The sequence below is a fragment of the Eimeria acervulina genome, genomic scaffold (assembly GCF_000499425.1).
Source record: "Eimeria acervulina Houghton genomic scaffold, Eah_scaff182, whole genome shotgun sequence".
Classification (NCBI taxonomy): Eukaryota; Apicomplexa; class Conoidasida; order Eucoccidiorida; family Eimeriidae; genus Eimeria; species Eimeria acervulina.
Window position 1 is genome coordinate 16,391 of NW_013550108.1, and position 25,379 is coordinate 41,769.

A 25,379-nucleotide genomic window follows, 5' to 3' on the forward strand; every position below is an offset into this window, starting at 1 on the left:
GGCAATTAGCACGAGTGAACTAGCAGTCGACAAGCTCGAACCCAGTTGAGGGACAGACATTTCGCGATTTTTGTACCATTTCCTTATTCCCAGTCGACACTTTAATACTCAATGCTATTCAGAGATCCCACTCTTGCCGATGCCCAAAGTTCGAAAGGCTTGCGATCCTAAAGAAATGTAGTGCTACGGTCCCTTCCTCCTAAAATATGGTCCAGCCCAGGACGGCGCAAATGCGATGCCTGCCACATTGGCAAAGCGCGTGTAAGGCATCTTTGGCTATTCCTTTGTTTCCGCCGCATCTTCCACCAATGGGGCATCTTGGGTAGCCTCAGCTGCTGCGCTGCCATTGTGTTCCGCAGCTGCCTGTTCTACGGCGCCCTCGGCTTCGGCGGCACCTTGTCCAGCCTCTTCTACAGCTTCCCCATGGGGCAGCCCCGCCGAAGCAGCCCCCTCGTTGCAAGTTTTACGTGACTTTTTCCAGTAGCAGCAGTCAACTAGCAAGTTGATGGTGTCGTCATTGTGTATACCCGCATCCCTGAGGGTTTGGGAGTCATCGAAAAGCATATTACTCATGAAGGTAAGCTTGATGTTCTCTGGCTTGTACCTGAAACGAGAAAGCCATTGCACTATCCATGCCGATAGCAGGCACTCGTGCAACTGAGCAACAAAACTGGAGCCTGAAGAGCACATAGCACTAACTTCAAAACCTACATACCTGTTGGGGTCGTCCAACTCCTCTGCAATCTTCGTTCTGAGGTCGCCAACTGTCTCATGATCACCTATAGTTATTTTTATTGTTTGGCGACACAGGAAGGACCAGACTGGTATGCAGACGCATCCGCCAGATCCACAATCTACGAATACACACAGTGCAAAGCCCTTCGTAGAGTTCTGCGACCTGATGGGCGCGCGGGAGACATCCACTCGACGTTGAAAAAGGAGCCTGAAAAAAGCGGTGCAAGATTAGTCACTTACGTTGGAGAGTCTTAACCTTTAGGTTCATATCTACACGTTCATAGACATCTATCGATAGCTTTGATCGGCCAGATTTATTGTAATCCCTGAGCAATTTGTCGTCTCGAAGCTGAAGAGTCCCGACGAACAGCAGGATCGTTTCTGGCTGTAAATCGCTTGCGTCCAGAGCTTCTAAGACAGACTTCTTTATATCGGATATGACTGCGTCCATCGGGATGTGAGGTAGCTCAAGCTTCTTGCCATTGCTCCCCCTAGTCCAGTCGCTAAGGATTAGTGTCACCTCGGTGTTCGGCATCTTATGGAGCAATGACGCAACACGCAGCAACAGTAGGTTATGAAACCCTAAAAAGGAAATCAGAATCGCAGAATGTGAAAAGAATTGTGAGAATGCGCAGTAGATTCCCGTGTAGAAAACAGCCACTGCAGCGCCTGTGGCTAGGGAAGGGTGGATCATTGCGCTCTGCGAGCACTCACAGAAGTGACGTCAAACTTCAAGCGCTTCTGCGCATCAAGCATACTAAGAATAAGAAAACGTGAGAAATTTGACGCATACAACGCTCTACTCAAGGAGACATGAATGGCTGTTGCGCGTGGCTCGGAGCGGAGGTGAAGTGTGGTGGGCAAGAGGACCGCGGCCAATCGGCGGACACAGCACAAGCCGGTAAAGTGGCTCAAGCTCGTCAACTGAGATCCATACAGCAAACGCTCATCATGGAATCATTTCAGTCCTTGATTTTTATGTGAGTCCAACTTCTTCAAACGAGCAATCTTCAACCGAACCAAGCATCCGTTGGCAACGAACGGGAAGCAAGGTAGCTATGCACGTCGGATAACCAAAAATTGAACTAGTAAGTAAAATTGCTGTGCATATATAGTGTGCCTTCAAAATTTACCGTTCTGTTATTCTAATGACTACACATAACAACGGCAAGTGCGCTGTATGCGGCTGTGTTGGTGGTCGTTGCCGCCGATGCTCACCCAAGCCCTGGCTTGCTGCGGGTAGGCTCGCTGCCTCGGCCATCCGCGGTTGTGGCTTCGGTAAAACTGTCATTTGAGGGAAAAGAACGGAAGTATCCTCAAAGACGGTGAATGGAGGAAGACTTTCACCCAAGATTGCTGCATACTAGGTACGTTCAGCACTGCCAACACATCGCCGACGGTTCTGTCCAGCACTGTGGACCTGTGAGATTATCAGGCGGCCTGTAGGAGTTCAGACAGTACCTATCCTTGAGCCGTTCTGTTTTTTAGCGTAAATACTTTATATATTGAGGGGATGGCAAGGTGAAGAACCGACAAAACGCTAGATGCAGAAACAGTGCCGTCTCAACTTCCACATGGCGAGGCAGCTCGTGAGCGAGATGCCATCATAACGTGTTGTGATAAGTTGTTGACTCTTTTGAGAATTGACACTTGTTAGACCATATGGGAACATAAAGAATTCCCGCATTGGTGTTCCTCCGTGACTTCCTGCACTCCGTCTATTGCTGTCGCTGGGTTGCTGCATCGATTGGTTGGTTGCGAGCGGTGTGCTAGTCCCAGACCATACGCCTATCTCGAATATCGGCGTAGAATTAAAGGCTGCCTCATTTTTGGTCAAGTGAATGGCTTGCGTTTGCCCCATTTCAGACCCAGACCTCGATAGCGCCGACGATAACGAGCACGCTGACCGCATATAAGAGAAAATGTCAGGAGATAACTCCGGATGCGGCACCGTGCCGTTTTGCGGAACTCCGACTTGCGATGGACTCACCTGTGAAGCGGAACAGGTGCAGAGGGCACACATTCGGCTGCAGGCTGATCAACCTGTTATCCCGGTGCCTGTCTATCAGGAAATCCAGAAGCGGGATAAGTACATAGAGGTGCCGCAAGTAGAGGTCAAGGATAGCATTGTTCCCAAGGTTTATAATCAGTCTGCTGTTCACGATGTTCCCAAAGTACACGTTGATTGTGGCGAGAGGAACCTCGCCATTGAGACAGAAAAAATCATTGAGAGGTGAGAGATCAGTTAAGTACTCGCTTCATACTTGTGTACGATTTGCCATCCAAAGTGTCAACCGGATGCCACTTGCGAAGTTTTGCGTTTCCGTTCAGAGATGTAGATGTCCCGGTGCACGTGGGATACGCACCTCAGTTCGTCCCCAAGTGGGACATACGCGAGGTGCCTCGGCCCGTTCCCAAGTATGAAGGCGAGCAACAAATCATTGAGGTAGAAGTGCCCCAAATAGAGTACAAGGATACCTATGTTGAAAAGGAAGTGGTGGTAGACGTCAAGGAGAAAATTGTCCCCAAAGTGACGGAAGTTGTTAAGGAGGTAGAGGTTATGCAGTACGAGTGGAAAGAGAAGTATCAAGACGTCCCCGTATACAAATATGTCCCTAAGTTCGACGTTGAGCTTGATTGCCCTCCCCCGCTTATTGTCCCATACACGGAGACTCGTTATGTCCAAGATGAACCCCAAACGTCCAATCCCTACTGCGGCTGGTCGGCTTGCTGTGCGCAAGTGCATCAAGAGCCTCACATCAGAACGGTGGAGAAGGCCGTTCGCACCGAGCAGCAAAGACTCTATCCAGGTAAAATAAAAGGACTGTAGTGTACTCATACCTGTTTTTAATGCCAACTCATGGATTTCCTCTTTGAGCGAAGATGTGTGAAAGACGCGCCCATGTCATACGCTCCAGGCTCTGCCCAGCTTACTGAGGCTAACGTGAACTACCCAGTGGGGCAAGATTTTGCCTCTCATTTCCAACAAAATACTGAAGAACGGGTCCTTAGAGGGAACAGTGTCAGCAATAGCCCCGTTCGTCCAGCAGGTCTACCCCAGCTCCCCCCTGGCCCTGTTTATCCAAAGCCCACTCCGCAGGTGAGTCGGTTCTTTTCAGTTTCCTGGATTTGCCGAGGTAGGATCAGTGCCTTAGCAGCCCCATGTAACACAGCTAAGTGGGACGCTTGTGCATGCATTCGCCTGCGTTCTCTCGCAGGTAGGTGCCTCTGATAAGCAGAAAAGCAGTGGGGCTCGCTTAAACGAGAAAAAGCCGAGCTTTTGGAGCTGGTTAACTGGAAAGGGGGAGGCACAGAAGCCGACGCCTGCTGAGAAGTTCGGATATCCAGAAAACATGCCGACGGATTTCGCCGCTGCCTTTCAGAACCAAGGAGCACCAGAGAGTCGAGGAGGCACCCAAGATCCTGCAGGTCCGATGCCAAAGGCGCCAGGCTTCTTAGCGTGCCGCCGGCACTGTGTAGCTGATGCGCATTTGTGCTCATGACCATGAAGCCGTGTTTGTGCGACATCTCGATGTGCGATTTCAGATGCTGAGACGGTTTCGGAAGAGAAGAACAAGCCTTCCGATGAGCTAGAGCCATCTGTTGTCTATCGTGGCGCCGTCAATAAACCACCTGAGTACGGAGGAGAGCTGGATCCTATATCCTTCAAGCTACATGCGATAGAAGTCCACCAGTTTGTTCCTCTCCCGAACACGGAGCCCCCAGAGTTTGTGAAGGCCCTCTCCAATGGAATTATGACAAGTGATGTCACTGGACTAGAAAAATTCTTCGGTGGTCATGTGCCACCCGGTTGGGCTGACCCCGATGTCACTGGCATTCCCGCCACCACCATGAGTGACATCTTGTCAGGAAACGCCCAGAATGTAGGGATAATGAGCCCCCTGGTGTGCCAGCTGTCATCGCAATTTGCTAAACAAGGCTTCGTGCCGGGCGGTACACAAGATATGACTCAAGTCGGATCATTCAAGCGCAACACGTCTCAGCCTCATCCGTAGAGAAGTGCAGCAGCCGACAGCCGTCTTCCAGTTCGACATTGCAAAATGCCAAGCTGATGAATGGTAGTCACCCTGAAGGGGAAAAATGCTGTCAGTCGTCTGCAAGTTTCCATTTAGTTCGTACGCATCCAACTGGGCAAAACCCACAGAGCCATACGGCGTATCAACGCCAAAGCGACTCACCTGAGATTATGTCTTCGTGAGTGCGCGACCTTTTACTGATGGGATGTTTTCCATCGTCGTTTTAAACCCCCATTTTGTGGGCGCAAGGGCCGAGGACTTCACCCAGTTTCTTGGTTTATTTACGCCAAAAGCTAACTGCATAACGCTTAGTGCGGAGTTAGTTAGTAGTTACTAACTAACTAGAAAAGGCACCGTAGTGCTCAGTCAACGGGAAAGGCCACGGTGGTTTCCTCTAATAAGCTGGAAGGGCGCCTTTTTCCCACACTACGATAGCTAAAACTTTACACTACGGCAGATACAGAGGTTAAGGCGCACTTATTGTGCCTTCATTCTTGTTCTGAAATGGACGTTTTTTCATGACCACGCAATATTCTCAGCCTCCATGATGCCGACGGACGTAGGTCGCGTCCGGGATTGGCCAATAAATCTCCAATCAATAAAATCAAATTGCTCCCGTGCAAGAGTAACTCCGAATAAGTGGATCCAGGCCCGTCACGTCGTTTGTTACAAGTCCAATCCTCCTCTGTAAAATGCACGTAGTCAAGTACACAAAACTGCACGGAATGCTTTGAGGGAAAGCAAATTCGACCGCACTCCCACCATCCACCCACTGGCCCACTGGCGTCAGTGCTGCTTACCAGCCGCAATGGGAACAACCCTCGACCAAAGCAACTCAAGATAAAATCAAAGCCATCTGTTGATCCCCGAAGGAACTTGAAGAAGTCATCTGTATTGCATGCTTCTGCCTCCCTTTGTGAAAGCAGTAACTGCAACATATCACAATACCAATGGTGAGGTCAGCGTGGCAGAGGAGCGGCATCCTCATACAGCATCAAAAGATCTTGCACAGGTGACGTGCTGCATGAACGTACGCGCTTTGCATTAAACTGCGGAGTGCATATCGCGCAGCAGTAAGATGCATGTGACAATCCTTCCGTCTGGAGAATTCCAGTTTTGTTGTCGCCGTTGTTGCTCAGGCAATATATGTGAAATGAGTGGCCACAGCGAAAGTGGACGGAAGGCAGTTCAATTGGGAGGAAACAAAAGTCACACCGTTCCGACTCAAAAACTTGAGCTGAAGCATCAAGCAAACCAAAGAGGCCCGCACTCTCAAGCGTAGTTACCTGTAGTTAACCTGCTGAACTTGCCTGTCTGACAAGCAATTAACAGCTGCACCTATGCATAACATCGTCCGAAATATCCACTCATTTTACTTTCGGGAGGAACGCCGTGTGCTCCGCAGACCATCGGAGATATGAGCACAGCAATGAGGGGGCTTTTAACTCTGTGCCCGCACCTTTGCACTTGTACCGGTCGATTTCCTTGGCCATATACGAAACTTCAGCCCTGTCGCTTTGCAGCAGCGCCTGAGACTGTTCCAGGTGCTCGCTGAGTTCGTCGCTTGCCCGGAGGAAATAGTCCTGCGCAAAAAGCAATCATGGTGAGCCGTGCAACCGGCGCTGAACGTAAACGTTCAACAATGGGAAGTTCGCGGAAAATCGAGGCGTCATTACGATGGGGAAATGGGCAGCTGTTTTACCTTCACAGCGTCCAGCGTAACCGCCGGGCTCTGCTGCAAGACCTCCAAAACCGTCAGCGGCGGCAGTAGACGATGCCGCTGAGCAATATAGAAGTGACAGGCGGAAAATCTAGTGTCGTAGGTGCAACGCAGGCCTACCTACAGGTGTTCGTGCTCTGCCCAGCTAACAAATGACCACCACGTATTACCTCAATATGCATTAGTACTTCTCTGATTTGACGCTCCATCCCTTTCTGGCTGACAAGGCAAACAATAATAGCGCACAGAAGGCATTTTTCAAGCTTGCTAGGAATAATGTAACGGTGTACGAACGGGATGGTTGACTCCGTAAACTCACGAAGCGAGAATGCTCAAGGTCTGCGTCCAGAGTGTAGGTGCCTTCGATCCATTCTTCATACAGAACCTAAGAAGGGTTGATATGTCATTGTTGGCTTCAAAATAGGCTACGGGAAGCTGCAGCTCATGTCGTTTCTCGCACTCGAGAATCATTCCCTCCTCAAAACCGAAGATGGTGCACAAGATAGCCGACCGAAATTGCTCTTCATGAGTCTACATAACTCCACCCGTCCGCACATAGGGAGCGTTTACTACTCAGAATAAGCGGCTCGGCAAGTCAACACTACACCTGACAGTACAGAAATAGAGCACACTTACCATTGATCGGCTCTTGAGAGTTTTCCGTAGTATTTCAGCGTACAAAGAAGAAAGTTCGACAGCTTTGCCGCAAACATCCATGCCGAGGAGACACCGATTTTCGTCTGTGAGACCATTGGAAACACTGCTGTCATCCAGAAGTGGGCGGTAAGCTGCGTGCCATTTGCCTGAAAAGCCACAAACAATCCAAATATACATCGCCTATACGCCGTGAAGAACCATGAATTAATGAAACGGGAATCACGTACAGTATCAGTTAAATGCATTCCACTCAGCAGGCATTGTAGAGGCCATGGTGCTGTAACAGAGCCGAAACAGAAACTGAAACGCAATGATCGCACTGAGCTCTTCCTCATCGCGCGCCACTAGCGCCTCCTGCCAGCCTCTGTGCTAAGCACCAATGCACGAAAGCCTACGCAAAAGCAGTTCCAGAAGTGAGGAAAATGGGCTGCACCCCAATATTGAAGGAGTGGCAGAAATAGCTAGCCTCGCCTCTTCTACTGCCTCCTGCAGTTTTGAGTCACTGCAAAGGGCCTCATGGCGCGGAACTAAACGTCTTGCCACTGGCACTCCATGTACCAGCACGGAGAGGAATAGCAGCAACACGTCAGGATCGTCAACAAACAGAGGGATAAAGACTTCGACGCTGCAAACAACAAAAACGGCACTATATACATACTATCGCTAATATTACTCAGGTACTGCATCCATAAATGAAGGCAGCCAAGTGTGCAGTGCAGCAAACTACAGAATATGACGTCCGTGATAATGCTGGTTTTCCAACCTTGTGTGGTAGTCCGTGATAAACTGGCTGAGGAGAAGAAGAACATCAATGGCGCTGTGTCGAAGGAGGGTGCTGCCGTGTTTTAGCAAGAGCGAACACGCAGTCGGCGCATCGACCTGCTTCAAAACCTCCACTGCTTTTGAGAAATTCCTGAGACACAATTGAGCCAACAAGCATCATAAAGACTTGTCGAGATACGCTTATGAGCAGAAGCACGGAAATTGTTTGCAACGTTGTCATCGTAAGCCTGCGTTTGCCCTGTGGTTACAAAGCAAGACTGGAACCGTCACAGGTAGGCTTACTGGGTTTCCAAAAGCAACGATAGATATTCATCATGATATCCATGGCGGCTGGCTATTGTGCACGCAAGTTCCGTGTCTCCTGAACAGGGCAATCGCATGCACCTCACTAGAACTGGTAAGGATTCCCCACTGCTGCAAGCAGAAGAATGGTCACACCACTAGGTGCCACAAATATGAAGTATCCGATGGAACAGGCAAGAAATTTTGAGTTTGAGTCAACCCAGAGAATAAAGCTTGAATGAATTCCTTAGTACTGACCATTTAGTCGGCATTCATTGAGTGCAGCCGCAAAAGAGCAGGTCTTGCTGATACGCGGGTCTTCCAAAAAGTTGGCAAGAAGGGAATCATCCTTCAGCCTGGCAGTGCACTTGAAAAAGAGCAAAGTGTGTTGCTGCATAGCACACCCTGCCAGATGGAGGTGGAGGAGGTACAGGGCAAGGTGCCTCAATTCTTGAGCGTCAAGAAACTTTTGGATGACGGCAGACGGTTCTAGAAACCCTGTAGAGCCAATCTCGGACGCAGCAGAAGTTTTTCAAATACGCGATCAAGCACGCAGGTGTCCTCCGTAAGGAACTTACGAGTGGTGGAAAACATCCTGACGTCGCCTCACCAATTGTCTTGATGTACATTTCTACTGCTCTTTCAGGCATATTCTTAGAATAAAGCCAATCCCCATGAAGCCGGTACACTTCCTGAAATGTTCAATTCACGTAGAATACCTGCCAAGAATCATCATCGTATTCAGCTGCTCCTCTAGGCCCATTTTACCACAGTACATTCAACCTCATCCCCCTCCCGACGACTGTGGTGCCAAGTAGCAAGCTTCTTGCTGGCCTTACCTGGAACACTTGCTGCGGCTGGTGATCCTGGAGGGCAACTTCAGCAGCCCAGTTAAAGAGCCGCTTCCTGAAGAAGGCAGCCACGCAGCTTCGTTAGATTAAACTGACAAACGCAACAAAGATTGCTGTTCTCGTTGAAGAGTGCTTGCCTGCCGCTGCTGCTGCTGCACAACAGATGAAATGATGGAGAAGGTGTTCAAACCCCTTGAGGTTGCAGTTGCTCACCGCAGCAAGATGCTGAGGCGCTCATTGAAGCTTTTTTCTTTCACATCAAACAATACGTTACTATCCGTTGAACCTCCTTTAGCAATTACGAAGAGTGTATCCTGCAGGAAGCATACTAGCTCAGCAAACCGGGAAGTCTGTGCACAAGTAGTTCTAGCGACGGCCACTTTCCCCCAGAGGCAGCGGAAAACGTCTGGAGTGTTGGACTTGCTCGCCTCACCCTACCGGCAGTAGCGAGGTATTGCTACACAACACTGGTGTTGGCAACTTACCATTGCCGAGACGACATGAAGGACTCCTCGCATGGGTGATGAATATGCGATAAGTCGGAGATCCGGATAGCAAAGGTGGATAGTCAGTGTCTGGTGCTGCTGCGGAGTAGCAAGTCACCAAAAACAGCACGCTCCGGTGGTATTACACCAACTCGGTTCCCCTGCCGTATATCAACTCTATGTCGCTATCATGCGTGTCAAACACTGTTGTGGGCGGGCACCTACCCTGGCGAAATATGCGTACTGAGACGTACCGTACTCTTGGATGGAAGCGATGCAGATGCTTGAAGCAAACTGCCAGTCACTTCTGCACTGGGAAATTCAGTCTCGGCAGGGGCTTCCTCGGTCGTGACGGAGACAATATAGGACTTGTAAGTGGTCAAGATGTGGCAGTGGCCTTCCGCTGGCAGGGCCCACAGGTTACCTGAACCCAATCAGTACACTACGGAAACGAATCGTGCAACTCCACGCAGTTCTGTCGTTTCGCCTTTCTTGAAACAACCCCATGCAGGAATGGGCACTATTCAATGCACGGTGCCACGAAGGGTTGCATGTGAAGCGCTTGCCCTGATCAGGATCGACACAGAATATCCCTTGATCATGGTGTACAACAAACGTGCCAAGCGATGGCAACGCGCTCACAACAAGAGTAGACCCATCGGGCACGTTGTCTGTGTGAGAAACCTGCGCAGTATCCATGACAGCAGACAAACGATTATTTTGAGGCCAAGCGCTTCCAAAAAGTAAAACAGTTCGCAGCAGCTAAGCACGACCCGCACAAAAGCCGTCTGGCCTCCCCTTTCTCCCGGCTGTTTCACACTCAGTATATATTCATAGAAGACTCCCCCCAAATGAACAAAGACAAACCTTGGGCTCTCCCTTGAGCGGCACGACGTAGCAAGTTATTGAGCTGGCGTAGCACACAAGCATGTAGTGGAACTTGGAGTCTGAGATTGAGGTCAGGAAGCGCACGCTAACAATGCGATCATCGCTTTCCCTGAAAGAAAAGCATTGCAAAGAATGGTCTGCAAATGGAAGGGCAGCAGAACCTCAAACCCTAGTGACACCACCCGTAGTTTAACTGGTGAAATTCAAATGGTCTTAGACCTCCAAAAATGGCAGCTACACACTGCCTACCTCATCAGTCGCAAGCGGCAGGTCTTCTCCTTCAATAAGTTGCCGCGGAAAAGGCAAATGCCAGCAGTTTCGGTGCCAACCTGAAGCTCACAAGGTTAGCGCGCAGTCAATACGTCAGTGTTCAGAGGCAGGTACGCAAGAACCGTTGCAGGATCCGCCAGGTCTACGCCTCCCGTTAATGTCGACCAAATGCCAAGTCACGGCCAACGAACGTCCCCACAAAACCGAAACCAGGCCCTGTGGGAGTTGATTGGGAATTGCATCTCAGCATCTGGAGTGGGCTTCGAAACCGCCTGAAAGTTGAGTGCCCCCTAACATACGGCAAGCATAGTGAAGTTCTGATTGATGTCCGAGCAAACGAAAGCTTGTTCTGGAATCTTAGAGAAAAGGCCTGCCTCCCGGAGAAGCACGGGATTCCCATTGGCGTCTACTTGAGTGGTGCTGTAGCATTTATACTTCAGAACCCCTTGACGCACACGCAGGTCGTCGCTTTGTCCCGATCCATCAACTGCAGCGCCCGCTTTGCCTGGTTTTTCGGCAGGGACGTCTCGCCTGCGCATGCATCAGCACGAGCGGTGGTAGACATTGAAAAAGACAGCTGTGGCCGCAAGAAACAAAGGGGAAGAAAAGGCACTCAGCGCACCATGCGCAGTGGAAGTATTCCACCCACCCAATACAAACAATGCAGCTCGCCGAGATGGCAGCATGCATTGCGACAAAACAAATGTCAAAGCACTTCAGAGACTTCAGCTGAAAGTCACGGTCTAACGTGTGCAAGATGCCTGCATCATCTCCCATCCACAGGCCCGAATCAGTCCCCACCGTACAGACAATGACCGAGCACGGCAGCGGAGACATGCGGGGAGGCCCTGACACACAAGAGATGGTGAAATAACAATGTCTACAAGTCAACTCGTCAGCGCATTGGGCGCATTAGATATAAAGCGTCCCCTTTCGTAAAGCACTCCCCTGCTGTTCGCTTATGCCACTACCAGCCCAAACACAACGCAACCAACATGCCTCATTCTGGTCAGTCTTCTAACATGCAGCAGTGGAATACCTGTTGCACCTGCGTGCTGCTGTGTTTGGCCTGGGCACGGCATATCCGCCGCTGAAGTGCCTCCGACGCTTCTGAAGGTGCCCGATCCATTGGTTATTAAAGGGAGAGGACGGGTCCTTTCGACAATGCTGCGGTCAAAGAAGTTGAGGCGCCTCAGCTGCTGCATTCTTACCCTCTGACGCAAACAAGCGCTGTAAGTGCTATGCACTACAGCAGGTCCGGACCTCAGCGACTAGCCTCAAAGAATAACAACGGAGGCGTTATTGAGGGCGTAAATAAGCTCAACTGCCGAAATATCTATGGGGTGGCCTGCGTCGTAAATGCCCGATCCCCGAAGGTGATACATCACGGCAGTTTCTAAAACCTGTGATCAGACGTAATGTCAGAATTCACGCCCATACCAGAACTAGCACAAGGTCACTTGTAGCAGCTGTGTAAGCAAACCTTTCCCAACAGGCGCGGCTCCATTGGGCAATGCTGATGCTGGAGCGGGTCGAGTGTCTAATAGCCTCCAGGCCATGTCAGCACAACAGCCACACAATCGTAGCTCACATGCAGTCATTTATATCAATCCTGGACTAGTCCCAGTGTCTGGCGAAAGTTCTAAGAACTTGCCAGTAGAGACTTGCACCCTCTGTCGTCTATGTTAGCCGGTGCTGAAGGCCCCAAGGAACCGCTGTGCAGCCTTCTAGTTTCTCCCTAGTTAACTCCTCCCTTACAAGCGGTACCGAGTAGAACGAGCAGTTGCTCCAGACACAAATATCGCGGATGGTTGTCCAATGGCTGCATGCGTCGATCCAGCAAAGGAATGGGGGGTAGAGCGCAAATACAACTGTCTCCCTGGAATCTCCCTGCGAACTTCACCTAGTGACAGACCTTCATTAGTTTGCCCCTCAAAAAAGTGTTTTCTGATAAGGATAGGGCTTACTGCAGACCTCGCATCCAAATGCTCAGCCGCAGTACTCCCGCGTATGCTGCCAACGAGTCAACGCTCTGCGTTGCCCTCAAAACTCTCTCGCGAGATACAGTAAATATGTATAGCGTTGCAATAGCGATATTAACAGTTTATCTCTATTTATTTTCCTGCACTGCAATTTGTCTTGGAGCTGAACATGAGCACAGTTAGGCCGCCCATGGTGTGGAAAGCCGGATTTCACTGGCGATGGCGAATCCGCAGAGACGAAAGCGGCACTTTCTGCTCCGAGTCGGAAGTACACAGCTAAAAAGCTTTAATCGATATGACAACATCTTAATTCGTAACGCAAGGGATATCTTATCATCACCGCTACGCGCCGGCCACGTGAAGTGATGTCTTGCGTTTGTCTAGGGTAGCTAATGCCTGCACTGCAGCGTAAAATAGTACGATGCATGATTTCGCAAGCATGACTCATGCGAAGCGTCCCCTTAGAACTCGATTGCAGTGAAGCCATGGAATGCAACTGGTTGCGGTGGTGCGGGCTGTGCCTCGATGCTGGTGATCTAAAGGATTGGTGGTAGCAAATGCCTATCACACTCCTTTCTGGGCAGTCAGTGCAGTCATAGACCTCCCCTTTGCTGTAAATTTTTCATAGCTCCTGGGGGTTTTGCTCGAAACCCTGCTGCGACCGAATAGCCGCCGGAAAGATATCTCATTAGGGAGTCTTTGACCTCGCGTACTCTTAATTTGCATTCTTCACATGCTATAGTTCCCCAGCCCCACGCTTGGATCGAACAATCTGCGCCCTCACCTGCAACGGGGCAGAGTGTAGAGAAGATTACACAGACGATGCTCGCCATGGGGCTGTTGCGCGTGAAGGTCGGTCTGCCATAAACTGCACTGCACCTTGATGGGACTCCTGCCGCAAAGCTGCCACATCTCGACTGCACTACCAAACTAAACCTCCTAAATTTACTCTTTTAGTTTTTCTAGTTAAATTTTGTATACATAGTATTTTTTTTTACACCTATTGTCTGCAATCTTAAAATAGGTATGAATTATGTGGACGTTATGAAAATAAAGGTATCATAGCATATATTTCATCATCAAATGATCTACACAAAAAAAAATCCATGAATAATTCATTGTCTTGCCTGCGCTTTGTAGAAAATGCTTGAACACTGCCTTGGCCCTCAGTAGCCAGCCCACATACTAACTTCATTGAAGCCATACTACAAAAAAACATATTCGCTTTGCCAGAAGTAGGTAAAGATAAAAATAACAATGTCTATGTATTTCTTCCTCTGCATCAAATCTTACGGATATATTGCCGCGGGTTGGAGGCCTAATGCATCTCTGTCTTGCATCTATTTTGAAGCTCGGCGTACTACAGTATAGACCGACCTCAGCCTCTTGCTGCACTGTTCAAGCCCACAGTGTAGCACGATGATGCAAACAAGGCAGCAGCATTTTGTCTATATATTAGTCTGGAGTGACAGAATGCGGCACTGGTCCTTCTCTGGCCTCCGGGTAACGGTTTCCTCAAGGTCTCAACGAAAGCTGATGGGAATCCCGTGGCCCTCTCCAAAACACGAACTACTGTAGGTCCATATTACACATTTCCTTTTGTGTCTCTGCTGCCCACCGTAATGAGTCAGTTCCTGCGGCTTTTGACACAGAAATTGACAAAGTAGTTGCGGGCGGGCTTTGTACAACCTAAAACAACTAGACCTGCACAGGAGGCGCAATGCGGGCGCCTGCCCATGCCAGAACCCTCTACATATGAGCAAGACGGCGAGCTATAATACCGACACACAGGGGTTCGTAGACATGGACGAAGAAATGTGATCCCGAATCATACCAGTGCATTGAACTCCACGCAGTACTGCATGACCAAATGGGGCCACCCGGAAGACTTTAGTTTCACCTCTGCTAACCCAAACGGGGTCTGTCAAATCAGGAAAGCAACACCATCTCCCTGGCGGATCCAAAATGACGGTCAACATGGCGGGTACTGGTCCCTTATTTCGCCTTATGCCTGTCTCCAAACTGACAAAACCGATCATTCTAATTTTCCTTTCACCAAAATATGGCACCATGGTGAGCTCATAAGACTACTCTTAGCGAAATTTCAGCGCTGGCAACAGGTGACAGCTCAACTATATAACCACGTGTTGGGAGAAACCCAGCCTTTAACCCACCGTTTATGCTGCACCCCGAGACTTCCTAGATATGAAGGGCTTCAGAAGTGAGAAAGAGAGAGTATGGTTTTTACTGAAAAGGGCACGCCCGATTTGACTCCGCAGCATGCAGATGACGAGCGGCTGCTGAGTCCCACACAGTCTGCGAAAGCCCCACAGAGATACGAACGAACGGCAACTGCCTACGTTTTTCGTTTTTGAATTAATTAGAAGGGAATAGAAATTAAGAGAGGAGCCTACCGAGACTCTGGCTGTTTCTTTGGCCATGGATAACCCTCCTGTGTCCTCCGGGGGTTGCTTGCCTCGGAGTTACAACCCCCTCCTGACGCTGCGTGAAACGGAGCTGGCTGTACAGTGTCTGAAGAGCGAATTTATGAAACTGCTTTCAAAAAAACTTTCTCTTCTTCCCGTGGTTGCTCCTCGGTTCGTTGCGGGGCACTCTGGCCTGCAAGATTGTCTTGACGGTGTTATGCAGCCGGTAGCCTTCACTGCCGCGGCTTTGCCAGGCAGGCCCATTCAAGTTGTACACAGTTTGGCTAAGTGGAAGCGCAAAGCTCTTGAAACATACGATATACAGGCTCACGAGGGGGTCATTACCGACATGGTTGCCATAAGAAAAGATGAAGTCCTCGACCCGATCCACTCACTTCTGGTAGACCAGTGGGACTGGGAGCAGAAGTTAAACAAAGAAGATCGAAACACGGAATATCTAACAGCCACCGTCAAAAAGATCTACGAAGCCCTCCTGGAGATGGAGCAACTGCTGTGCCAGCGTTTCCCAAAGCTGACTCCGTGCCTTCCTCCCAGCATTACCTTTTTGCACTCGCAGGAGTTGGCGGACCGGTGGCCTGATCTCCCTCCTGCCCTTCGTGAGCAAAAAGCTGTCGAAGAGTACGGGGCCATTTTCGTCAGGGGCATTGGCGCTGCGCTTTCGGACGGCGCCCCGCATGGCGTCCGGGCGTGGGACTACGATGACTACACAACGGTGGCTACAGATGGGAGGCAAGGACTCAACGGCGATATTGTAGTGCTTGACCCAACGAGTGGCAAGGCTCTGGAGCTTAGCAGCATGGGAATTCGCGTTGATGCGGAGGCAATGCTCCGGCAAGCAAAAGCTGCCGGTGTTTCTAAGGACGCCTTGGAATCGCCGTTTCACCAGCAAGTTCTAGAGGGGGCATTGCCTCCTTGCATTGGAGGAGGCATCGGCCAATCAAGAGTTGCGATGCTGCTTCTGAGGAAGATGCATATTGGGGAGGTCCAGTGTTCTGTGTGGCCAGAACAAATGGTAGAGGAATACCGGCAGGCAGGAATAACACTTCTTTAACGTGAACCAACGGAACGCCAACGAAGCGTTTACTCTGGTATTGAATGCTTTTCCCAATGCAGTGAATGGCCGAGAACTGCAGCGAATTCCCACTTCCGACTAAAAATGCGGAAGGGTGTCACCGAGCACGGTCTCTCACAGGCCATCTTGGATACTGTACGGCGCAGTTGCTGAAAGCAGCCTAGAGGCCGCTTTCCTCTTTATCTGTTGTTGCTATACACTACTGGTGTACTGCGAAACCGAAAAAAAGGAGCCCCTCTTCCTTGTAGGGCTCCATATTGCAGCAGAAAAAATCCCACGTAGTAGCGACTCCTGCGCAGTTGCCGGGGGAATCTTGTGAAGTTGCAAGGGGAATCTCTCTGAAGCCTGCAGCCCACAAGTATGCCTTTTATAATTTTGTGTAATCCACTTTCATTAGACCTCCAACGCGACGCCTTCTGCTAAAGTGCCAAGGAAACACAAGGGTGGCGTTGCGGTCATTTGTGTGAGGCGGCCATCTGTATAGGCCCCAGCATTCTATCTTGCGTCGCAAGCAGAACCGCAGCATGCCTCAGTGGGGTGGTGCATGCAACTCTTCTGCTGTTGCACACTCGAGCATCATCTGCTCAACCACGAAGGTTGTTGCGCATTGCTTGCAACTCTCCACCAAACTTGAAGTGGAAATTATTTGAAATAGGCAGCTAGGCAAATCCAACTTTCGCCTGAGAAGATTTAGCTATGCAGCGCTGGCCTGTCTGGGGTTTGAGTTGTACTCTCCTATAGGGAAGAAAGCTAGAAAATTGCTCCCCGCTTGCATCCCTTGCGTTTACGAACTGCGCACTGTTTGCATGAGCAAGAGAGTAGGCAAACCGTATGTATATTAACTTCCCTGAGTTAGCAGACACAAACGTGCTGAGTCTCCCTTCACGAACACTCCAGACACAACAGGCTTGTAATTTGGTGTTACGTACAGGAGGAAATGAACTAACTAGGGACCGTTCTTCGTGTTGCGTGTGATACTTTTGTGAGTTGTTGCTATGCAGAAGACGTGGGACTCAACGGAGTGCAGCGTCTTCTTCAGGCTGTCGTTCTCCCGTGCAAAGCACTTCTATCTATTATTTACGGTGACTGTTCAGTCTCCACTAAACGGCTGATCCCATATACCTCAGTGCAGCCTCCTTAGACTCACCAGCAGGCTGCAGCCAGAAGCCCAGGACCCAGAGAGCCACCGTGCGCTATTGACTTCCAGCTAAATCTAATCACCATGCAGTGATTGGTTATAGAGTAAATGTTTTCTGTGGCTGCCGCAGGAAGCTGTTCAGGCGTCTGCCCTCATTGCAGGCACCGGCTAAGAGTATTCAGCCTCATTAGTTCTATGCACAAACATCACACCTTAATAAACCGTAGCAAAAAAAGCAAATGGTTAGCAGAAGTTCTATGATGCTAAAGAAATGATAAGCTGCAACTTAATGCTGCGGCAAAAGCAGCAGTTGCCACCGCACGCGACAGCAGCTGCTGGGCTTTACAGCAGAGCCTATTGAGCTGATAGGCTTTCTCTGAAGGCTCCCTGTAACGTTGGGTGGTGCTGTTGCTGAACTCCGTGCAACCGTACCCCCTGGCACGTCAGCATCTATCGCAGTAGAGGCTGCACAAGCAGATGCTTCCACTGCAACCCCCACTGCAAAAAGGCATCCTGAGTTCTAGCTTTAGCCTCTGTGACCTCTCTCCTGTGACCAGAAGAGGCTCCCAATCAAACCCTTCTCCTGAGTACCGCTGGTACACGGGCCCTCCTCCCAGTTCCATTGAGCACCCACCCTACGGTATAAAGTGAATGCTGGTATGGCCTTAGCTTATACTTCAATGTCAAATGCCATCACGTCTTCGAAGTGAGGTTTGTATTTCGCCACAAACTCTAAATGGAGAGGATGCTTAGCGTATGTCTCGAGGTCGGCCCGGTTGTTGAATTGGGAATGCAGCACGTGGGTGAACCCTTTAGTTCTTTCTTCAGTAAAAGAGGGGCGGAAAAAGAGGGTAAACTGAATAGTCTTTATGGAGCTCGTTAGCCCCTCTGCATCAGCAGCCATGCTCTGGTGCACTGACGCGGGAGTGTCGGGTTTGAACTTAAAGCAGACGATGTGCACCAGCCGGAGGCAGGGATTTATTGCAGCCATCTTCATGCAGCTAAACACTACGAAATAAAAGCAAAGACGAAGAAAACCCCAACACTCATTTGCAGAGCAGCCAGACAGCAACCTGCATGCAACCCCGTTTCGATCGATATGATTTTGGGTTCAGAGAACGCGTCGACTCAGGGGCTCCTACTGCCGAACTATAAGCTCCCGTTTCTTAACCCTTAAGGAACAATTAAATCTAACAAATACTGCAAGCATTAAAGATGGTGCCTATTGATTCAATAGTTTTGAGGAGCTTATCCTTGTCTGCGATGCTGCGCCAGCCAGGAGTGGAGTGTGACTGAGCCAGTTGTTGTTTTTATTCCTACGAACCATATTAATATATATATTGCAGATACACCGTAATATATACATATGAAAGGCTTCTAGACAGCATAGCGCACAAGGAATACGGATATTCAGCCTGACGGCCTGGGAAGACAGTGCACGTCTGTGTAAAGTGATTCACAGAAGCTGGTGTGGGTATTTCGAGTCACGTGCGGGGTGAATACTGAAGGAAAAGTATGTGTTTAACATCTGTCAACGGTGTTAGTGCATGCAGAATGCGGGACTTGCTTATGCTTGTACGCGGCCCTGCCCTGCAGCTGGAGTTGAGACAAAGAAAGCTGTTACTCGTGACAAACCGCCCCCTTTCTGAATGCACTAACTCCGTAGACAGATGCGAAACACATATTTGCCCTTCAGTATTCACCATCCCTCTCCCCTTGGAATGCAAGGCCCAGGACGCATGAAGACTGGGCAGTAGATCAACATTCCTTTAGAAGCCCCTGTTTGAAATAATCTGGCTCTTTGCGCCACAGGACGGTCCTCGTTCAAGGGCAGAGGCTCGCACTAGACTTGGCAGAACCTCATGACCCGATAGGGGGAGGTGCGACCTGGGGGCCAAACGCATGCAACTGGGCTGTTTGGTGCATACCACCGATTAGCTCTGAAGACGCTTCACGACAGAAAAATCTTAAGCATTCTCCATGAATCGGCTTTACAAATTTATCCCCTTTCTCGAAAATTGCAAATTGATCAGGATCTGCTCTCAGCGAGCAAGAGGGGGGCAAGGCCGAAGGCTGAACGCCTGGTGGCATTGGAACGAGCGCATTATCCACAGCCCGTCAAATCGGAAATGTCTTTCCCCCGAAAGTTCCGGCCGTCCAAATGGGGCGCATTGCACTTCTAGTGTAGGAATTTCGTGATCCTTCTCATCTATTAATGCATTTATTTTTCCTGTCGATCAATCGTATTAATGGCCTGAAATTGGTGGCAGATTTGGCATTGGTTACGAAGCGGATTCATTATCTGGAACTTTGGCCAGGAAGTGGAATCTAACTCGTTATACACTAGTGAATTTTGGGCGAGCAGCCTTCGCTTGTCGGAGAAAGAACAGGAAAATCAGTTTAACTATGGGCTTAAAACGTGGGCTCAAGTCAAAAATGCGTCGTCCTGCCACGAAATAGAACTTCTCCTTTGGACCAGCTCATCATGCCAAAACCTTCCCCTTGCTGCGAGTGGCTCAGTGGACGGCAGGATAGCGGCCTCCAGAAAAGATATTGAGGTCTATCTGCCCAAGAAATAACCAGATAGTGCACCTCTACGCTCTCTCAACAGGGCCTGCATCCTCCTAGGGAAAGGATGGGTCTCCGCAGGAAAAAGTAGTGGAAACCCAGTAGGGGACTCTGCCAAAAACGACAGGGAAATGCAGGTTCCCCATCGTGGTTTCACGAAGGGCGTCAGTTTGGGGCGCTTGATCCAGTTGCTAGTCGAGGAAAAGCCGAACTGGGCGCCATTTGAGGAAGAGGTGCCAAATTTAATTAATAACAAGGGCCTTCTAGCGGACCAGTCACTCACTGGACGTTCGATGTGTCGTATCGAAAACAGTCGCCCGAAAGCCTCTAGCTTACTTGCAAGCACGATACCCCTACTATGCCATTTTTCTTCTTTTTCAAGAGGAAAAATGGCAAGCAGATGAACTGCTCAAAAAAGGCAAAACGAAAGTGCAATCTAGCTTGCGCTCAACAGAGTCTGGTGATGATGAAGAAAAATTACCGGAGTTGAAGCTTCTGGGTTGCCTTCATGCCGATAAGCAAGATGACGGGGAAGTAAAAGGTTTCTCATGACGCGATTCGAATAGCTCCTTGACCGCTTGCAGCGTTCTGCATTATCTCCACTATTTGACTTTGGTGATCCACTCGCAGCCCCCAGCATATCCAGAAGATAGCGAGTATATCTGGTAAATTATTGGGCTCTCGAATGCACTGGCCATATCGGCTTCCGCGGAGGCAAGCCCCTGAGGGCCCACATAGAATTTTAAAGAATGCTCTACAATGTTAGGGCATGCCGGAGAAGAGGACAGACTGTGCGCTAATCTGGTATCGCCCAGCAGCACCAGTTGCAGCAAGGCGCGTTGCAGTTCATGACGGGCCGCCCCGTTCTCGCACATTTAGCAGCCCTTCGCATTGAGCTGCCCAGGAGATAATAGGACTGCAAAGAATGTCATAGGCTTGTGGTGAAATCTTATGTTAGCATTTTCCTCCACCGCATCTCTCCACTGCAGCTCTCGAATATACTTGGTTACTATCGAAGAGTCTAGTTGTCTTCGTTACGTGCAGCGATTCACGTTGCAGTTCTTGCGGGGATGCAGCCCCACATAGAAAGATTCCCAAACGGCATTTTTATGCGCTCATTAACTCCATAGGCACTCCATGTGCAGTATTCAATGCTTGTCGCGTGCAACCAATGCGATGCTCGCTCCCGCACATTCTATGGGACTTTCCCCATACGATGCTACAGGCATGATGTTCCCCTTAGTTCCAGCGATAAAACGGAAAATACAGCTGTTAAAATACAAAAAAGCGATTATATACATCGCAATGAAGCTCGGAGCGCGCATGCGATGCGCGGTAGCCCCAAAGCCCCGTTGGCGAGTATGTGGGGTGGGTGCAGAGGTGGCATAGGCCATGGCTGTGGCCTTCGTCTGTCTTAAAGGAAGCAGCAGAAAAAGCTCAGGAAATTGCCGGCGCTGTCCTATTATTTTGGAGGATTTATTTTAATAAACAGTGAGGCCTTTGTGGTTCCTAGAAAGCAGTTGCAGCCGTTGCACGAATTTCCCTTCTTTTCCCCTGTACTGTCCTCCTCTGCTGCCCGCCGCGTTTCTTCCAGCGTTAGCGCGTTTTTAACTTTCTCGGCATTTTCTCTTCCTTTGTGTTATATTTAATGTATATTATTCTATGCAAGTTTATGCAATTCGCGGTCCAGAGAGCGGAGACCTTTGTCGGAGGCATCTTCCGCTGCTCTCTTTCCTCTGCTGCTCTTTTCTGTTCGTAGTTTGAATTCTGTGGCGTTGTGGGGGTAATCGATCAATGAAATATTTTGTGGTGTATGCACACGCTGAATTTTTCTCTCGCTCTCTTCGTCGCCGCCCCTTCCATCTCTATGCTTGCCTTGTTTCTGCATGCACTGGCTTCCTGCTGTTGCTTTATGTTTTTCTTTATTTTCAAAGTTCGCTGTAAACTACACAGCAATATACCCAATTTTTTTTGGATGCATGCAATGATTGCGCAGGCTGCGAGGATGGCGGCCGTACAAACCACCATTAAGACTGAGCTCTGCTCCTTCAGCGAATACCGTATATACCCGGGGCGGGGGCAGAAGTTCGTCGCACGCGATGGAAAGGTGCACACGTACATACACTCCAAGGAGGCGCGCCTCGGCAGACAGAAGCTGAAGGCGGCGAAGCTGCGCTGGACTTTGGTACGTTGGCATGCTCAACCGTTGCTGCTGCTGTCGCAGTTGCTGGTGCTGTTGGCGCCTGCATTACTACTGCGGCTTGCGTGGGGAGCAGGGGCGCTCTTGCATGCTGCCTTCTTGCAATTAAGGTATCCAGCTAGTTAGCTGACTAGCTCTGAAGAGGTAGATTGTCTCTTCTCTTTCGTACTTGCGGCCAGAGTCACCGCGCCTGATGTTTGGTGAGGGCTCGGTGCTAAGGTCCGCGTACACTGAAGCAGCTGCAGCCTCAGTATGGTTTGTTTCTTCTGAAAGGAACGCCAATAGGGGCGGGGCCGAACAGTTCTGTTGTATTTCTTTCCTGCTCCGGGGTGTTTAGGGTCTAAGGTTGTTTAGGGTTTAGGGTTTTAGGATTTAGGGTTAGGGGTTTGCTGCATCTGGGGTTTAGGTCTGGCGTCGCGCCAACAAGAAGAGCAGAGGAGAGTCCATTGCGAAGCGCAGAACGCGAAAGGGGGCGAAAGTGCAGAAGGCGATTGTAGGGATTTCTTTGGAAGAAATTAAGCAAAGAAGAGCAACAAAGCCGGACGCCTCGAAGGTACAAACAAGCATTCTTTTGTATTAGAATTTGAAAAGGCCAAATATAAAGATCCGTGCATACAATTATCTGTGCACTAGAGGACGTTTGTATCTATAATATGCATTATAATATGCATTATATATATAATATACACGCGTTTATGTTCATCTGTACACATGTAGATACGTAAATGGAGAGAGAGAGGTTAGTCGCGTTTCCCTTGTTTTGCATCTGCAGATGAGGAAGATGCCTGCTGCTAAGGAGAAGAAGGAACGGAAGGAGAAGCCAAAGACGACAGTCATTCCAGGGGCTCGCGCTGCCCCTGCCAAGATGGTCCCGCGCCAGAAGATGGCGGCATCTCGTCTGATGTAGACAAACGGAAATAATAAAAGTATAACATATATATAGTCATACGAACAATGCAATCATCAGACGACGCATGAACTGAGTCGGGAGGTTTTGTAGTGTATTTACAGCATGCAGACAGTGCGGGGTTCAGTAAGGCAAACAAACGCTGCATTGTTTGCAACAGTTTATTACTATTCTCGTTGCTAAGACGCTTCGCCGCTTGGCTGCTTGAATATAGACACCCACTTAAGAGGAGACGCTTCGAGGTTTCGGGGACGCAGCAGATGAGACAGCCGCAGAGAAAACGGAAAAGGCAAGCCAACGAAACTGCGAACTTTCGGTCTTTAAGTCGGTCGTTGGTTTTGCTGCTCTGCGCGTCATAGAACAATAGCACAATAGGAAGTCCCTCTCTCTGAAGAGGGTGGCTGTACGTACAGCAACGGAGGGCGAGTCGAGCTATGCTGTTGCCACTCCATTTATTGCCTGATTCTGTTAGAGCTGCTGCAGAGGCGGGAGGCCTTGATTGCTCCGTATTAGCGCAGCATACAATAGCTGGGGATGCAAGGGCATCGAATGGCGATTGTTAGGTGAGGGTTGTAACGGGCGGTACTAGCGGTTGACGGTTTATATTTAACTGCTGCTTTCGCTTTAGTAGGGAGTGGAGGGCAGTGTGTTGCTAGGCGAAGGAATATGTAATACTGCATTGCAAGCAACAGCACCAGCAACGCTTTGTCTGTTAAGGAGCAACATGTATGGCTGATGCCTTACGACGAACGAAATAGTGCCACACAACCTTCTAAAAAATAACAAAACAGCATTTTTAAAATGCGATTCAGCTTCTGGTGCCTTCGTACAGTTAGACAGAATGCTGCATACATCGATGGTATGGGCTGGGCCCCCTTCCGGGTATATCAAAGGCTCTCGGAGCGATCGAACTGCGATTCCTAGACAATGTTTTCATGCTTGACTTGTGTATTTAGAGTTAATTGAGACATATTCTTTGAAAGCGGGTTTCTGCAAAGAGAAGGCCCATGGCCGTTGCAATACGTTCTCGCGCCGCCCTGGCATCCCTAGGGTGTATCCGCCCACCGGTAATATGCAGTTCAGCTTTCCACAGCGTTAATATCCTTTCAAATTCTCTGCATTTAAATCATTTTAGCCTTCGATTTATCACTACTTGTGGTCTTTTACCCCCTGTTGTTGCTGCGAATGCGGCCGTCAACCCCCCGAAACCTTCATCCGTCTCCTTGAAAAACAGAAATCAGCAAATTCGAAATGCGCACAAGTTCGCAGCCCCCGACTGCCCGAATCTTTTGAAACTGCGGGAGGCCGTGGAGCGAAACTTTCAGCCAATTTGCTTCTTCGTTAAGAACGACTACGCTATGGGCCACCATGTGTACGACCAGCATTTCTACGTAGGCGAGGCAGGCAGCAAGGCACAGAAATAACTGCAACAACACTCAGTTATTAAAATACGCTTCAACAGTTAAGTAGAGGAGGAACAAACACGAAGCATGCATTGCAAAAAACCCTACTAAGCCCTGTTCAACATCTACAGCAGCAAGATATTCCCTTTAAGCAGTACACGAAGGAATACAACCCTCACTCATGCCGCGTGTTTGTTTTCGTTGAGCTAGTCGAATAGTTCTTGAAGAGAATCTGTACAACGTCTAGCAAAGGCTTATTAATAAACCTTAAGGCTTAAGACAGAGAAAATAGAAAAGTACACATTTTTAAAATTGTGTGTTTTCGTATGTGCCAGTGTGCAGGCGCGAATAAATATAATTATGAAAACGCCATTTAATATATATATATGTATATATGTGTATACAGTTTATGTATTTTGCTTTATGTTATTATTTTATATTGTATTATTTTGTATAATATATTATTATGCTATATCATGTATTATATTGCATTTATCATGTATATTTTTCTACAAGATGTTGAGTTTTTGTCTACAGGGTATATTGTGCTCTCCGTTGTTTGAGGGGAAGACTTACGGCCAGATGAACGCCATGGTTAATCGCGTATTGGAGCCTTTAGGTGATTCGTTTGTCTGTTTATCTTTGATTGAACTCCTTAATAATAATCTTTGCGAACTCATAACTGTTCACTCATGGAGTTTATGAATTCTTAATCGTATAATAATGTGTTGTCAGACTGCGAGGTGTACAGTAATGCGGTCTAGGAGCTCTTAGCTGTTTAATAGTAGAGTTTATTGACAACTAGGTACTTGATAACGGGCTTAATAGAGTACATAAGCTCTACGACGTATAATAAAAGGGCTTATGTAGACTGCTAATTGTGTAATGATGGCGTTTATGAACTGTCGTCTGCTTAATGGTGGGATGTATGGACTGCTTATTGCGTAGTAAGAG

At 49.1% G+C, this 25,379-nt stretch overlaps 6 protein-coding genes across 6 annotated transcripts; 3 read left to right on the plus strand and 3 right to left on the minus strand.

The window, feature by feature from the left end:
- Positions 1-276: 276 nt before the first annotated feature.
- Positions 277-1,270, minus strand: EAH_00023640 (ubiquitin, putative; the record flags this gene model as incomplete). Its single annotated transcript, XM_013396817.1, has 3 exons — positions 277-604; positions 716-854; positions 976-1,270. 3 exons carry the CDS (start codon positions 1,268-1,270, stop codon positions 277-279), a joined length of 762 nt encoding a protein of 253 aa, XP_013252271.1.
- A 1,387-nt stretch (positions 1,271-2,657) lies between these two features.
- EAH_00023650 (hypothetical protein, conserved) lies at positions 2,658-4,751 on the plus strand (the record flags this gene model as incomplete). The annotated part of the gene is made up of 5 exons (XM_013396818.1): positions 2,658-2,968; positions 3,067-3,545; positions 3,654-3,835; positions 3,954-4,164; positions 4,282-4,751. 5 exons carry the CDS (start codon positions 2,658-2,660, stop codon positions 4,749-4,751), a joined length of 1,653 nt encoding a protein of 550 aa, XP_013252272.1.
- Positions 4,752-5,376: 625 nt separating this feature from the next.
- EAH_00023660 (Vacuolar protein sorting-associated protein 11 homolog, related) lies at positions 5,377-12,215 on the minus strand (the record flags this gene model as incomplete). The annotated part of the gene is made up of 23 exons (XM_013396819.1): positions 5,377-5,457; positions 5,573-5,684; positions 6,059-6,110; positions 6,232-6,355; positions 6,475-6,583; positions 6,812-7,023; positions 7,129-7,295; positions 7,470-7,513; positions 7,913-8,062; positions 8,215-8,293; positions 8,473-8,712; positions 8,825-8,906; positions 9,054-9,120; positions 9,279-9,379; positions 9,551-9,649; positions 9,805-9,974; positions 10,072-10,234; positions 10,418-10,547; positions 10,688-10,767; positions 11,008-11,239; positions 11,358-11,556; positions 11,748-11,922; positions 12,192-12,215. The coding sequence occupies 23 exons, from the start codon at positions 12,213-12,215 to the stop codon at positions 5,377-5,379; spliced, it is 2,892 nt and encodes a 963-aa protein (XP_013252273.1).
- A 2,914-nt stretch (positions 12,216-15,129) lies between these two features.
- Positions 15,130-16,188, plus strand: EAH_00023670 (Aspartate-ammonia ligase , related; the record flags this gene model as incomplete). Its single annotated transcript, XM_013396820.1, has 1 exon — positions 15,130-16,188. The coding sequence occupies one exon, from the start codon at positions 15,130-15,132 to the stop codon at positions 16,186-16,188; it is 1,059 nt and encodes a 352-aa protein (XP_013252274.1).
- A 1,829-nt stretch (positions 16,189-18,017) lies between these two features.
- EAH_00023680 (hypothetical protein, conserved) lies at positions 18,018-18,338 on the minus strand (the record flags this gene model as incomplete). Its single annotated transcript, XM_013396821.1, has 1 exon — positions 18,018-18,338. One exon carries the CDS (start codon positions 18,336-18,338, stop codon positions 18,018-18,020), a length of 321 nt encoding a protein of 106 aa, XP_013252275.1.
- A 3,582-nt stretch (positions 18,339-21,920) lies between these two features.
- On the plus strand, positions 21,921-23,022 carry EAH_00023690 (60S ribosomal protein L24, putative; the record flags this gene model as incomplete). The annotated part of the gene is made up of 3 exons (XM_013396822.1): positions 21,921-22,100; positions 22,522-22,668; positions 22,888-23,022. 3 exons carry the CDS (start codon positions 21,921-21,923, stop codon positions 23,020-23,022), a joined length of 462 nt encoding a protein of 153 aa, XP_013252276.1.
- Positions 23,023-25,379: the final 2,357 nt, after the last annotated feature.